This window comes from Lissotriton helveticus, chromosome 8, assembly GCF_964261635.1.
Source record: "Lissotriton helveticus chromosome 8, aLisHel1.1, whole genome shotgun sequence".
Lineage (NCBI taxonomy): Eukaryota > Metazoa > Chordata > Amphibia > Caudata > Salamandridae > Lissotriton > Lissotriton helveticus.
The window spans coordinates 21,603,768-21,620,008 of NC_136069.1; the positions used below are offsets into that span (position 1 = coordinate 21,603,768).

The window sequence follows — 16,241 nt, forward strand, 5'->3', positions numbered from 1 at the left end:
TAGAGAAAAGATTTCAGGCTTCTCTACCGACCATATGATCAACGTCAGTACCAGCAGAGGGTTCAAACCCCTCACTGGTCTTCGCAGCAATATCAAGGAAGATCTCACTACCACCAGCGTCGACCTGGTAGAGGAAGAGTAGGTTCAAGACAGACAACCCCTGCAGCTAAACAATAGGCAAAGCAGTGAGTGCTTTCTTCCCCCAACTCCGTGGGGGGAAGGATAGGTTTACACTTAGACGAGTGGACCAAATTAACGCAGGACAAATGGGTTCTCAATATTGTGAGTAATGGGTACTCAATCATATTCAAGTCACCTCCTCCTTCTGTACCCCTTGGAAAACCACAGTACATCGCTTAAGTATGCTAAGAGAGGAGGTCTCTATCCTCCTACAAAAACATGCCATTGAAGAGGTTCCCTGGCACCATGGTCGACAGGGTATCTATTCCCGTTACTTTTTGGTCCCAAAGAAAGGTCCAAACACGGAGTTCAGGCCTATACTAGATCTCAGACTAGTAAACAAATTTGTTCTCCGAGAAAAGTTCAGAATTTTGGCATTACATCCCACACGTTCATCAAGGATACTGGATGTGTTCCATAGATCTTCAGGATGTTTATTTTCACATCTCAATCTCTCGGAAGCATCAGAAGTTCCTAAGATTTAGAATACAATCAAACCACTTCCAATTCAAGGTCCTGCCTTTCGGGCTAAATTCGGCTCCTCGCACCTTCTCGAAATGCATGGCGGTGGTAGCTGCGTTCTTGAGGAAGAAGATTTTCGTCTACCCTTACCTAGATGATTGGTTGCTCAAAAGTGCCTCTCTTACCCTGCTGCAGGAACATCTAAGATGCTGCATTCAACTTTTAATTATGTAGGTATCAAGGACCCCCTGGTAAGGATATACTCCTGGGTCAGGGAAAACAAATTTTTGTGTAAAGGTATATGCCCAGGCAGATTTATGAAAACAAGAAACTGGCTATTTAAAAAAGCATATTATATTGACATAAAACAAGAAAATAGTGCAATGGACTGTGATGATATCAAAAAATAATTTTTAATTTCGATATATAACAAGGATATATAGATTTATACATTGAATCTACTTCATAAAAACTTATCAATTCTTTATGTGACTTTTCTATGATACAGTACAATAAATTCTTGACAATTTGATAAAGGATTTGATAAAAAAGATTTGGGTATCTCAGTTTTTGTAGAGTTGGGCTGTGTATGTCAACGCGTTTCGACAAGGTCTTTTGTCTTCATCAGGACAAATGTGTGTTCAGCCACTTTTTCTAAACAAAATAGAACAATGTTTATAGATGACAATTAAAATAACAGTACATTGACTTTTTCTTGTACAAATCAACTGATGCTAGAAACTGGAATTTCATTAGTTTAAATAAAAATCTTCTTAGCCAGACTTGTGTTTTTATGAAATGTTTAAAAAGAGAAAAGTTGGAAAGCATACATTTTTGTAATGACAATCGTCTATGGATTTCAAGATAAACATCACTTAGTGTACATCAAAACAATTGCTAAAAATGGAGAATCAGTGGAAGATGGCGTCACATTATAGTATTTGACATCAAATGGTACTTTCTTTTTTATTTCTTAAGCGGCCTTATTTTCGATCTAATCCCTATTTTGTTGTCTAACTATTTGTTGAGTTACTTAAAAAGACTGGCCTACATTCATGGAAGAATTGTCCTAAAGGGATCTGCTATCAAAGATGAAGAAGGCCTACCATTCTATAAAACAAAGAGAGAGATTCCCTAAAGTATCTTAGAAAAAACAGCTGTTCATCATTTTGAAAGGGCATTATTCCTGAGTTCTTTATCGCTCAACCCCATTGAGTTCAGGGATCGAAGCAAGAAACATGTCATATATGCATTGATTGAGTGACCTTCATTAATCCAATTTATGTCTATTTTCTAGATCAATAATTCTTTTTCTTAGCATGATCTTACCTAAAAACAAAGTATGATATAAACAATTCACAATTAGTGATTAAAAACCATTCGAAGTCGATGAAGGGAGTGAGGCACCTTTCCTTTAGTATTTGGATTAGGTAAGTGATATCTGTTTCTAGGTAGAAAGATAGAAAATTCATTATTTTGTCAGGCGATTCTTAAAGAGATTTCTGTTTTCTAATCTCTATTGTGCTTGATTTTATAAATCAGTTTGTTTACCTGTTTATACAGTATTCACTGCTTCCATCTCGCTTCTACCTTCATCTAGTTTTCACAGGTATTTGTAAACGGGGTCATCAAACGTTCTCCATCATTTTCTACCACTCTAAGGAGTTGTGACGATGTGTTGTCGCTGTTTCTAATCGGATCCCTATTTAATCAGACAGTATGCAGGTTTATATTAATCGATATTTAAAAGAAGCTTTTTGTCAAAGCTATCTAAACTATCTAAACAATGCCTCTCTTGTTCGCTGTTATTTACCTTTTTATTGAAGATGGTTTTTCAGAAGATGGATGGCAAGAAACCGATCTTGTAAATTGGTTAGTTCTACCCGAGTTGAAAGCACATGATTTAATCTGAAAGTTTGTCCAGTTCTAAATGTGGTCTGTGACCAATCCTAAAAATATAGAGTTGAACAATATTATTATCAAACATGACGCGATTACGGCAATTCAATAGTTATTTCATTTAGATATTTCACGTTTTTTAATTATTTACCTCAAATTTGCTTCTTGGAGCAAACGGGGTTGTTACAAACTTTTTCGCGCTTTTTTCTTTCTTTTTTTTCTTTTTTTCGCCTTTGCTCGGTAAAAGCCGTGATTCTTTTCAGAAAAGGGGCGGGAGGGTGGTGTCCGTTAAAAATACGACGCCCGCTATCTATAGGGAGGCCAAGAAGAGAAAACTGTTAGGGCAGGACCGGATCAAAACATAAATAGAAGTAGAAAAAGGACTGTATTTGATCCTCTCTTTCTACACGAAACGCTGAAGACAGCAGACGCTTTTGACACTACTGAACGCGATAACGGTAAGAGTCGGAAAATCTCCGTAGTTAACTCCGCTAGGAACTCCGAAATATAGTCTGGCGAAGTCCTCTTCCCTACCTGCCTGTTGCACTATTCTAAAAACAGTTTTCTCTTCTTGGCCTCCCTATAGATAGCGGGCGTCGTATTTTTAACGGACACCACCCTCCCGCCCCTTTTCTGAAAAGAATCACGGCTTTTACCGAGCAAAGGCGAAAAAAAGAAAAACAAGAAAGAAAAAAGCGCGAAAAAGTTTGTAACAACCCCGTTTGCTCCAAGAAGCAAATTTGAGGTAAATAATTAAAAAACATGAAATATCTAAATGAAATAACTATTGAATTGCCGTAATCGCGTCATGTTTGATAATAATATTGTTCAACTCTATATTTTTAGGATTGGTCACAGACCACATTTAGAACTGGACAAACTTTCAGATTAAATCATGTGCTTTCAACTCGGGTAGAACTAACCAATTTACAAGATCGGTTTCTTGCCATCCATCTTCTGAAAAACCATCTTCAATAAAAAGGTAAATAACAGCGAACAAGAGAGGCATTGTTTAGATAGTTTAGATAGCTTTGACAAAAAGCTTCTTTTAAATATCGATTAATATAAACCTGCATACTGTCTGATTAAATAGGGATCCGATTAGAAACAGCGACAACACATCGTCACAACTCCTTAGAGTGGTAGAAAATGATGGAGAACGTTTGATGTCCCCGTTTACAAATACCTGTGAAAACTAGATGAAGGTAGAAGCGAGATGGAAGCAGTGAATACTGTATAAACAGGTAAACAAACTGATTTATAAAATCAAGCACAATAGAGATTAGAAAACAGAAATCTCTTTAAGAATCGCCTGACAAAATAATGAATTTTCTATCTTTCTACCTAGAAACAGATATCACTTACCTAATCCAAATACTAAAGGAAAGGTGCCTCACTCCCTTCATCGACTTCGAATGGTTTTTAATCACTAATTGTGAATTGTTTATATCATACTTTGTTTTTAGGTAAGATCATGCTAAGAAAAAGAATTATTGATCTAGAAAATAGACATAAATTGGATTAATGAAGGTCACTCTATCAATGCATATATGACATGTTTGTTGCTTCGATCCCTGAACTCAATGGGGTTGAGCGATAAAGAACTCGGGAATAATGCCCTCTCAAAATGATGAACAGCTGTTTTTTCTAAGATACTTTAGGGAATCTCTGTCTTTGTTTTATAGAATGGTAGGCCTTCTTCATCTTTGATAGCAGATCCCTTTAGGACAATTCTTCCATGAATGTAGGCCAGTCTTTTTAAGTAACTCGACAAATAGTTAGACAACAAAATAGGGATTAGATCGAAAATAAGGCCGCTTAAGAAATAAAAAAGAAAGTACCATTTGATGTCAAATACTATAATGTGACGCCATCTTCCACTGATTCTCCATTTTTAGCAATTGTTTTGATGTACACTAAGTGATGTTTATCTTGAAATCCATAGACGATTGTCATTACAAAAATGTATGCTTTCCAACTTTTCTCTTTTTAAACATTTCATAAAAACACAAGTCTGGCTAAGAAGATTTTTATTTAAACTAATGAAATTCCAGTTTCTAGCATCAGTTGATTTGTACAGTTAAGAAAATGTCAATGTACTGTTATTTTAATTGTGATCTATAAACATTGTTCTATTTTGTTTAGAAAAAGTGGCTGAACACACATTTGTCCTGATGAAGACAAAAGACCTTGTCGAAACGCGTTGACATACACAGCCCAACTCTACAAAAACTGAGATACCCAAATCTTTTTTATCAAATCCTTTTTTATCAAATTGTCAAGAATTTATTGTACTGTATCATAGAAAAGTCACATAAAGAATTGATAAGTTTTTATGAAGTAGATTCAATGTATAAATCTATATATCGAAATTAAAAATTATTTTTTGATATCATCACAGTCCATAGCACTATTTTCTTGTTTTATGTCAATATAATATGCTTTTTTAAATAGCCAGTTTCTTGTTTTCATAAATCTGCCTGGGCATATACCTTTACACAAAAAAAGCATTCAACTTTTAAACCAGTTAGGCCTGTGCGTCAACTTCAAGAAACCAAAACTAATCCAACGCAGAGGATACACTACTTGGGCGCAACTCTGGAAGCAGCAAGCGCCAAAGCGTTTCCTTTGGAGGAGAGACTATTATCCATACTCCACTCAAACTCTCCTGACAATACCTCATCCTGTGGCCAGACAGGTATCATCTCTGCTGGGCTCGATGGCCTCGTGCATATTCATTGTCCCGAATGCCAGGCTACAGATAAGACCCATAGAACAAGCTCTGGAGGACCAATGATCTCAGGTCTCCAACCGCTGGGAGGACACTATAACCCTACCTCATTCAGTCCAAATCTCCATAAGATGGTGGATGCAATGATCTCATCTTCTGAAAAGAGTTCCTTTCCACCAGGAGTTTTCCAAGCAAACTCTTGTCGCAGATGCGTCCCTTCAGGAATGGGGCGCACACATGGGATCCTTTCAGAATCAGGGAATGTGATCAGTAAGGAACAGCTTTACCACATCTACATGCTAGAGCTCAGAGCAGTGCATCTGGCGCTCAAAGCTTTCTTTCCCTCCATCAAGTCAAATTCCCTTCTAGTTCAGACGGACAATACAACAACAATGTATTACCTGAACAAGCAGAGAGGGACCAGGTCCAGACCCCTGTCTCTGGAGGTTCAAGCGATCTGGTAGTGGCTTCTCGCAAGGAACATGACGATATCTGCAGTTCACCTCCCAGGCACCCTCAATGTTCAAGCGGACGACCTTAGTCGAAACTTCACAGAAGCTCATGACTGGGGACTAATAGAAGAGATACCTCAAGACATCTTTTGCAGATGGGGCGCCAGACATATATCTATTTGTGGACGCAGGAAACGCAGAATGCCATGCCTTCGCATCCAGATACCCTCAACCAGGCTCCAGGGGAAATGCACTGTTGATCGACTGGTCAGAGACATTTCTCTATGCTTTTCCATCGGTCCCTTGCATACCACTGGTGATCAACAAACTGTACAAGTCCAGGACAGAGATTATCCTGATTGCACCAGAGTGGCCTCGTCAGTGGTGGTACCCGGACTTTCTACATTTGTCCAAAGTGCCACACAGGAGACTGCCATGTCATCTGGATCTACTGACCAAGTCGGGAGGGCAAGTGTTTCGTCCCAACCTACCGTCACTGAGGTTGACAGCATGGCTCCTGAGTTCCTCCAATATGGACACTAAGGCCTCTCGCAAGACTGTATCCAGATCTTAAAGGAAGCAAGGAGGCCTTTGATGAGAAAGTCATACGCTTTCAAATGGAAGCTGTTTTATTTGTGGTGTACGGCTAACGGTCATGACCCTATCTAGGGTCAAGAACAGGTTATTCTACCTTATCTGTTGTACTTAGCCAAAGCAGGTTTATAGTTCACTTCTATCAGAGTACACCTGGCACCGATTACAGCATATTGAAAGTCTCCCACTCAGGCTTCTTTCTTTCAAATGCCAGTTGTTAAAGACTTCCTGGAGGGGATCAAAAGGGTTTACCCACCTATTTGGTTGCCTTCTCCTTCCTGGGAACTTAACGTGGTCCTATCTAAGTTAATGGGCCCCCCATTTGAACCAATTCACAAAGCCGCTCTACAACACCTCTCGTAGATGACCGGCTTTCTAGTGGCGATTACTTCTGCTCGCAGGGTGAGCAAGATGCAGGCCTTAGTCTCTACAGAGCCTTATCTCGTTTTCCATGCTAACAGAGTGGTGTTGAGAACTCACCCGAGTTTCCTTCCTAAGGTGATCTCAGAGTTTCATATTAATCAATCAATTACTCTTCCCACATTTTTTCCTGATCCTACCACGCCTGCTGAGAGGACGTTCCAGTCTTTGGATATTAAAATAGTGTTGAAATTCTAGCTGGATAGAACGAAGGGTATAAGAATGCCGGACCGTCTCTTTGTAAACTATGGTCCATTACACACTGGTTTCCCCTCCTCTAAAAGCTCGATGGATAGTGTCTTGCATCAAGTTATCCTATCGGTTAGCACACAGACAGCTCCCTGGCAAGCTGAGTGCTCATTCTACGAGGGGCAAAGCAGCTACTACAGCTGCTACTACAGCTATGCTCATCCTGGGGCATCCTCATCCACAGTGCCACCCGATAAGGACCGCAAACAAAGGGATTCCCTCGGGAAAAGGATGTGTAACACCTCTGCTTCCTATATGAAGGTCTCTAGTGCCTTAGCGCTTCTAGGAAGATATGATGAGGCACTATGGGACTTCCGGTGTAGGTTCACAGAGCAACTAGCAAAGAAAGATAAGCAGGATTTCCAAGAGATTCTCCAAGAAGGGAGACTGGTGACGAATCAGGTGTTTAGTGTGGCAGCTGATGCTTCGGACCCACGAGCACATGGCTACTCTCATGGCATCTGCGCTAGACAATCCTCTTGGCTACGACTTACAGCTCTGAAACTTGAAGCCCTACACAGACTCCTGAACCTACCCTCCAGTGGAACCTCACTATTCGGCACCCATACTGATGATCAAATGGTGAAGTTTAAATCTGAACTGGACACACTGAAGGCAGTGGGTCTGGAGAAGCGCAAGAACATTAGGCGCAGATACCGTCCCTACAACCGTCGCCAGTATCAAGAAAGGGGTAAACCCCATACTGGACCTCGCAACACCATCACCAGTCCAGCTCTCACTACCATCAGCGTCAGCCAAGACGTGGTCGGGGAACTGCCAGAACTTCAGCTTCCTCTGCTAAGCAACAGACCAAACAATGAACACTTGCTTCCCCCAGCTCTGTTTCCCACTCTGGTGGGGGAAAGTATCACGGCACATCTGGACGAGTGGCAAAAAATCACAAACAAGTGGGTGCTCAATATTGTGCAGAATGGTTACTCAATCAGATTCAAATCTTGCCTCCGGCAATTACACCTCGGAGAACGGTGTCCCATCAGCAAGACCTGCTTCAGGCAGAGGGAACTGCTACAAAAAGAAGCCATTGAAAAAGTTCCCTGGCCCCAGCTACACCAGGGAATCTACTCCTGCTACTTCCTAGTTTTAAAGAATGGCCCAACCGAGAGTACAGGCCTATACATGATCTCAGACTCTTAAACAAGTTTTTCCGCAAAGAGAGGTCATCGACGTGCAGGACATATATTATCATATACTGATTTCCCCCAAAAATTGGAAATTCTTCCACTTCCAGGTGGCATCAGAGTATTTCCAGGACAAAGTCCTCCGTTTCAGGTCTAAGTCAGCCCCCGCATGTTCTCAAAATGCCTGGCGGTGGTAGCAGCCTTTTTGGGGAAGCAGAAGATCTTCATCTACCCGTACCTGGACGACCAGTTGCTAAAGAGCTTGTCTCATCTACTTCACGAGCACCTCCAATCCTGCATTCGAGTGTTAGGTAGTGTGGGCCTACAATCAATTACAAAAAGCCAATCCTCAATCCAACCCAAAGAATTCACTACCTGGATGAGATTCTGTATACCGCAGACGCAAGAGTGTGTCCTTCGGAGGAGAGGTTATCCTCAATCAGATTAAAGTGCTGCACTCTCCTCCGCACACTTCGACCCACTGCCAGACAGGTATCCGCTCTATTGGGTTCAATGGCATCCTGCATCTTCATCGTACCCAATGCCATGCTGCAAGTGCGACTTCTCCAGCAGGCATTGGAAGATCAGTGGTCACACATTTCAGACTGCTGGGAGGGCACAATCACTCAACCTCAGATGGTCAAAGAATCCCTAAAGTGGTGGATACCACGTCCTTATTTGATGAAAGGGGTCCCTTTCCACCAGGACCTTCTCAGTCATCATGGATGCTTCCCTCCAGGCATGGGGAGCCCACATGGGCCCTCTCCAAGTTCGGGGGTTGTGATCAGAAGCTGAAAAGAGTTATTACATCAATATGTTGGAACTTTCAGCTGTACATCTAGCATCAAATCATTCTTCCCTTCCATCCACGCACAATCCCTATTAGTCCAGACAGACAACATCACGACCATGTACTACCTGAACAAACAGGGAGGAACCAGGTCAAGACCTCTATCGCTAGAGGCCCAAGCCATCTGGAGATGGCTACTAGCGAGAAAACTGACCATGTCTATAATCCAGCTCCCAGGCACCCTCAATGTACGTGCGGATGCCCTAAGTTGCAACTTAGTTAATAATAATAATAATAATAATACTGATGCTTATAAAGCGCGAACAGCTACCTCTGGAGAGGTGTCCCGGCGCTAGCGAATCCTACAACAAGGAGAAAACCGTCAGGGGGAGGAGAGGATTATTGCATAAAAAGCCAGGTTTTTAGGAGCTTCCTAAAACTGGCTTCTGTCGTGGCAGATTGGATGGCAGGGGGCAGGGTATTCCACAATTTCGCCGTGCCGGCCGAGAAGGACCTGCCTCCATGTCTAGCTTTCCTCACACGCGGTACAGTTAGCTTAAGCAGGGAGTTGGAGCGCAGCTCTCGTTTTTGGAGGTAGCGGGGGAGTCGGAGTTTTAGATAGTTGGGACACTTGCCTTTTAGCGCTCTGAAGGCAAGGGTAAGCGCCTTAAACTTAATTCTGCTAGCCACTGGCAGCCAATGCAGCTCGTGCAGATGCGGAGAGATGTGCTGCCTGAAAGGGACACGTTTTATCAATCTCGCAGCCGCATTCTGCACGATCTGTAAGCGTTTTACCGCATATTTGGGCAAACCAAGATAGAGGCCGTTAGAATAGTCAAGTCGAGATGTGATTGTTGCGTGAACAACCGTTTTTCGACATTCGACTGGGATCAGAGGCAGAAATTTCCGCAAATTTCTGAGTTTGTGCAAGCAGCCAGCGGTGAGCTGTTGTATATGCGGCAAAAAAGACAGGTTCTCATCCCATCTTACTCCTAGATTTTTTGCATGGGTTCCAGGAGAAGGGGCAGGGCCCATTTCCGTTGGCCACCACAGGTCCGGAGGGGGATGTTTGAGATTTCCGAAGAAAAGCACCTCCGTTTTGCTCGCATTCATTTTGAGCTTATTAGTGTTCATCCATTTGGCCACGTCTCGAAGACAGCCCCTGATTTTGCTGAAGGCTGCCTCAGACGTGTCTGTATATGGGAAGACTAGTTGGGTGTCGTCCGCATAAGATATTGCCTTGACCCCCCAATTGGCAATCAAGGTAAAAAGCGGGGCCAAATAGACATTAAACAACAGAGGGCTAAGTGCCGACCCCTGAGGAACACCACACCAGAGGTTTTTAGGTCCAGAGGAGAAGGGACCCAGGGCCACTTTCTGGGAGCGATTAGTGAGGTAGGAGAGTAGCCAATTAAGTGCTTTGTCTCCAAGCCCAATGTCCTTGAGCCGAGTCAGCAGTCTGCTATGATCTACAGTATCAAAAGCAGCAGATAGATCCAGGAGCACCAGCATAGCTGATGCCCCTGAATCTAGGGACCACCTGATTGACTCGGCCACCTCAATAAGGGCCGTCTCGGTGCTGAAGCCGGCCCTAAAGCCAGACTGAGTTTCATGTAAGGCACCGCTTTCTTCAACAAAGTTGTTTAACTGCCGTTGGATCATTTTTTCAAACATTTTGCCGGGGGCTGCAAGGAGAGAGATGGGTCGGAGATTGCTCAGATCATCCGGTGCTCCTTGGGGTTTTTTTTTCAGCGGTAGAAGAGTGGCCTGTTTCCAACAGTCTGGAAACGTGCCAGTTGCAATGGACGTATTCCAAATGTGTAAAAGGGGAACTGCGATTGCCTCAGACATTAATTTCCACAGTTTAGGTGGACAAGGATCATCAGGAGCTCCGGATTTACATTTTTGTATTTCTTTCAAAGCCTCCGAGAAAGTAATAGGCTGAAATTGATTTAGGGGGGTGGTAGGAAGTTCCGAGACTCCCAGCTCAGCCATTAATGTCGGCTCGGGGACCGTAAAAGTATCATACACTTTTAATATTTTAGTGTCAAAGAAGTCTGATATGGATTCACATAGTTTTACGGATGGGGTGATGTCCGTCTCAATAGCTCTGGGTTTAAAGAAAGATTGAACAATCTTAAAGACTTAAAGCTCACGACTGGTTGCTAAATGACTAGGTAGCACAGGACATTGTTCAACAATGGGGATCTCCGGACATTGATCTTTTTGCGGACGCCACAAACGCAAAATGCTGCCATTTCGCATCCAGATATCCCCAACCAGGCTCCAGAGGGAATGCGCTATTGATCAATTGGTCAGAGACATTACACTACGCCTTTTCGCCAGTCCCGCTCATTCCTCTGCTAATCAGCCGGTTGTACAAGGCCAAGACCAAGATGATCCTGATCGCACCAGAGTGGCCTCATCACTAGAGGTATCCGGACCTTCTTCACCTATCCGAGACCCCACACGGGAGGTTGCTGTGCTGTCCGGACCTAATATGCAAACTCGGAGGGAGGGTGTTCCATCCCAACCTTCCATCTCTGAGATTGACGGCATGGCTCTTGAGGTCATCCAGTATGGACATCTAGGTCTCACATCGGACTGTATGAACATTCTGAAAGAATTAAGGAGGCCGTTTATGCAGAAGTCATACGCTTTCAAATGGAAGCAGTTCTATCTGTGGTGCACCACCAATGGCCATAATCCCATCCTAGGACAGGAACAGGTTATTCTTCCCTACCTATTGTACTTGGCTAAATCCGGTCTTCAGTTTACCTCTATAAAGGTGCACTTGGCGGCCATTACAGCATACAGGAAATCGCCCAGGTAGGTTTCTTTCTTTCAGATGCCTGTGGTGTAAGATTTCCCTTAACGGCTGAAAAGGTCTATCCGCTGGTCAGGTCTCCCTCTTCCTCTTGGGAGTTTAATGTAGTGATTTCCAAATGGATGGGTCCTCCCTTCGAACCCATACATAAAGCCTCCCTTCAGCACCTGACATTAAAAAATGCTTTTTTAGTGGCAATTACCTCTGCTCGCTGAGTTAGCGAGATACAAGCTGTGTGTTCTAAGGAACCTTATCTCATTTTCTATGCCAACAGGGTGGTCCTGAGAACCCACCCTAGTTTTGTACCTATGGTTGTTTCTGATTTTCATATTAATCAGTCTCTTACACTTTCTACAATTTTCCAGAACCCTTCTACCCCTCCTGAGAGGGCATTGCATTCTCTAGACCTCAAAAGGGTTTTGAAATTCTACCTAGATAAAAGCATGGGCATAAGGAAATTGGACCGTTTATTTGTAAATTATGGTCCCATTCACCCTGGTTTTCCTTTATCTAAACTAACCATCTCCAGAGGGATTGTCCCGTGCATTACCTTATCTTACTAGCTAGCTAACAGACAACTCCCTGGTAGACCAAAGGCTCTTTCCACCAGGGGAAAGGCCTCCACTATGGCCCGCCTCAGAAATGTACCCATTGCAGAGATATGTAAAGCTGCCTCATGGCGATCAGTGCACGCCTTTGCTTGCCACCATTGGGTAGATTCTGAAACTTGGGTGGATTCTCAGTTTGAGCCAGCCTCTTTAAGGAACCTGTTTGGGTAAATTGTTCTTAGGGTGCTTAATAATGAATATTTCCTGCAGAGATAAGTAAAGATGCCACATAGCGATCAGTACACACCTTCGCTCGCCACCATTGGTTAGATTCTGAAACTTGGGTGGATTCTCAGTTTTGGCGAACCTCTTTAAGGAACCTGTTTGGGTAAATTGTTCTTAGGGTGCTTATGGCTATTAATGAGTATCCCCCTGGAAGAGAAGGATAAGTGACTTACCTGTAATCCTAGTTCTCTTCAATGGGTATACTCATCAAAGTCATAAGCAACTCCCCGGACGAATACCTTTCTTATAGTAGCCCTCTGCCTCCTTTTATCACTACACATGATGGTACGCCGTAAAAAAGACCCGACCTAACTGTCACCTGTGGGGCATGATGGTAGCATAGAGGTCTTAAAGGTACAGCACCAGTTTTATTCTGTTGGGTTCTCTATGCAGCCTATGGGCTAACTGCCTGCTATTTCTTTGCCTTTTTCTTTGAAAATAAAGGCTATGTCAAAGCTATGTCAAAACAGCAAAGAAGTGCATATTCTATATTACAGAAATGCCAAATAGATATGGTTTTATTTTAAATTAAAAATCCAATGCAATTTTGGCATTTTAGCCTATGTGATGGTTTAGGCGGCGTATGTGTGTATATATATATATATATATATATATATATATATATATATATATATATTCCATACCAGAAAGGAATATATATATGTGTGTGTGTGTGTTTGAAGGTACTACGTACTTAAGGGTTTCGTAAACATACATACATGTATTTTGTATATGCTCCGCGGTCTGCACGTGGGCGAGACTATTCAGTGCTTATGACTTTGATGAATATACCCCTGGAAGAGAACTAGTATTTCAGGTAAGTAACTTATCCATATTTGCCATCCAACCAGCGGAAAATAGGTATGCTTAAAGTATACAAATCACCCTTTATTCCTTTACTACATTGTTTATTTGTGATGTTATTTGAGATGTCCTTCTGACAGAGTTTGTATTAAAGATTGTTCCTATAATGTCAAGCTTTGTGGCTTGCTTTAAAATTCAGATGGACACAGTGAGGCAAGCACACAGGCCAACATGCTACATGCCAGATCTTCTAATATCAGAAGGAAATTGATAGGCGAGTTGTTACAGATGGTTTATGATGAGTTGATAATGTAGGCTGAGGCATCTGGGCAGGAAATATCCCGACCGATGTAAAGTACGTTACTCAGTAAGGTGCATTGAACTTACTACTAAACAAGCTTGCACTTACCTTTGTGGGATGCATAGCACTTTTATGTCACTGGTCTCTGTGATATTAGCCAATTACTGCACATAATTGTTATTGCTTAGCACTGGATTTCCTGCAGGGAAAATTGATAGCAGTTCAAATGCAAGAACTGGACATGTGGCTGTTAAATGTTAATACTTTCCTTTTATTGGATCAGCAACACATTCCTGATATAGGGCTGTGCATCTTCGATATATTTCATTACCACATAGTGATTATTTTCTTATCAACTTTTATCTTATACTTTTTTTACTTTACTTTTCATTTTGCAGCACACCAATCCGAAACAGGAAGGATGAATGAGAAAGAGTTCCAGACATGCTCACAAGGAGAATACCAAAGATTTGACACAAATGAGAGACTCTTCAGCTGCATTATGTGTGAGGAGAAATTTACCAAGGAGGAACTTCTTGAGACGCATCAAAGAATCCACTCTGAGCTGAAATGTTTTCACTGCAACAAGTGTGAAAAGAGTTTTACTAAGATGTCAAATCTTATAAATCATGAAAGAGTACATACAGGAATGAAGCCATTTCAGTGCACAGTGTGTTTGAAGAGCTTTACTCAAAGCTCACATCTAATAGGCCACCAGAGGACACACTCGGGAGAGAGGCCCTATCTCTGTACAGTGTGTGAAAAGAGCTTTGCTGTGAAGTCTGATCTTCAAAAGCACCTTAGAACACACACAGGAGAGCGACCCTATCACTGCACGGATTGTGAGAAGACCTTTACTCGAAAGCAGCGTCTTCTAATGCACCAGAGCGCACACACAGGAGTGAAGCCCTTTCACTGCACAGAGTGTGAGAAAAGCTTCACTCAAAAATCATATCTTGTGCAGCACCAAAGAAAACACAGCGGAGTGAGCCCATTTCGCTGCATGGACTGTGAGAAAAGCTTTACACAAAAGATCAGCCTTATACGGCATCAGAGAATCCACACTGGGGATAGGCCTTTTCAATGCACTGTGTGTGAAAAAAGCTTCATTCAAAAGATAAGTCTGGTAATGCACCAGAGAATCCACACAGGAGTAAAACCCTATAACTGCACTGACTGTGAAAAAAGCTTTACTCAGAAGTCACGTCTGCAGCGGCATCAAGGAACACACAGGGGCGAGGAGTCCTTTCATCGCACTTAGGGAAATCCTTACTCGGAAGAAAAGCTTTGGAAAGAACCAGAATATCTGAATAAGAAAGATGCCCTTTCTCTGCACCAACTGTGAGATAAGATTCATTCGCAAGTCACACCTTCATCAGCACCTGACAATTCCCAAGGGAGAGGCCTCTTGCTTGCAGTGAGTGTGGCCGGTGCTGTATTCTAAAAGCTGATCTTCAACATGACTGGCATATTCCAACAGGAATTAGGTTGTTCCTGTTCTCAACATATTAGAGAAGCTTCAGTGTGCATTCATCACTTGATTAATAAAACCTGAAAATTCACTCAGAAGCGATGAGATTTCCCAGCACCAAATGTAAATCTTTGACATATGGGACAAAGTTTGTCTTTCCTAAGTAATTCTAGATTCTGCATCATAGGATTTTCATTGATGGTAGTAAAGGCTTGCGAATTCTCTGCTGTATTAAGCTGACCCCACGACACCTTTTTTTTTTTTATAGTTTTCTTCCACGAAAAAAGCATTAAATAATGTCTGTTCAGGGGTTTGCATGACACTGTGGAAAATATTCAAGCTTCCAATAGTTTTGAGCTCATTTACATTTACCTACATTATGAATTATATTTCTGTTAATTGTGTTCTATTTGGAAAATATGTATCAAGCACAGAAGGTGTCATAAACCCCAACTCAATCTGTAAACGACAGACATTCATAAAGAATCTTCACAGATAATTCACAAACACTCAGTTTCCTTGGGAGTGGGCAATGCTGACACCTATGCCAATATCTCTCTGTTATGCTGTTGCCAAATCTGGATCCCAGCTCATCTTTGCATTGGACTTTATTATAGGACCAGGCATAATCAGCACTGTAAATATAATATGGACATCATGTTGGAAGGGAACACAGCCTCAACCTGTGTAAAGCTACAATTCAGAGTGTCTCATGTTGTTGTCTTGTTCACCCTTGCCATTAAAGAACTATTGTCCCTTTTGTCATTCCACCTGGGCTGTGTCTTCTCCAGTGTCCAAAATACATATATAACTTTTCATATGTTTGTCGTCTTTGGTGATGCTCATTTTAGAGGGAATGGTGTCATGGCTTTTTATCCAAAGTCTGGGAATTATTTCCTTACCCCTGCCTTCTTTATTTTATTTATTTATATATTTCATCTGTAAAGCACAACTAATGCCGTTACGTGTCTTGGCGCTATGGGAACTGAAAAAGTTGCTGAAACACCTTTTCTCAGTTGGGCTGGTCACATCTGGAAAAAGTTGGATGCGACAATCATTTGACAGGACCAGCCCTTTTTTAAACCTCTC

At 42.1% G+C, this 16,241-nt stretch overlaps 1 protein-coding gene across 1 annotated transcript in view; it reads left to right on the forward strand.

Moving 5' to 3' along the window:
* LOC144772240 (uncharacterized) overlaps nt 1-15,922 on the forward strand; it is a 119,171-nt gene extending 103,249 nt beyond the window's left edge. Inside the window, exon 6 of the mRNA XM_078656409.1 lies at nt 14,080-15,922. Within this exon, the coding sequence (XP_078512535.1) occupies nt 14,080-14,942 (863 nt within the window). The 3' untranslated portion in view covers nt 14,943-15,922. The remainder of the gene's footprint in view (nt 1-14,079) is intronic.
* The last annotated feature ends 319 nt before the right edge of the window (nt 15,923-16,241 follow it).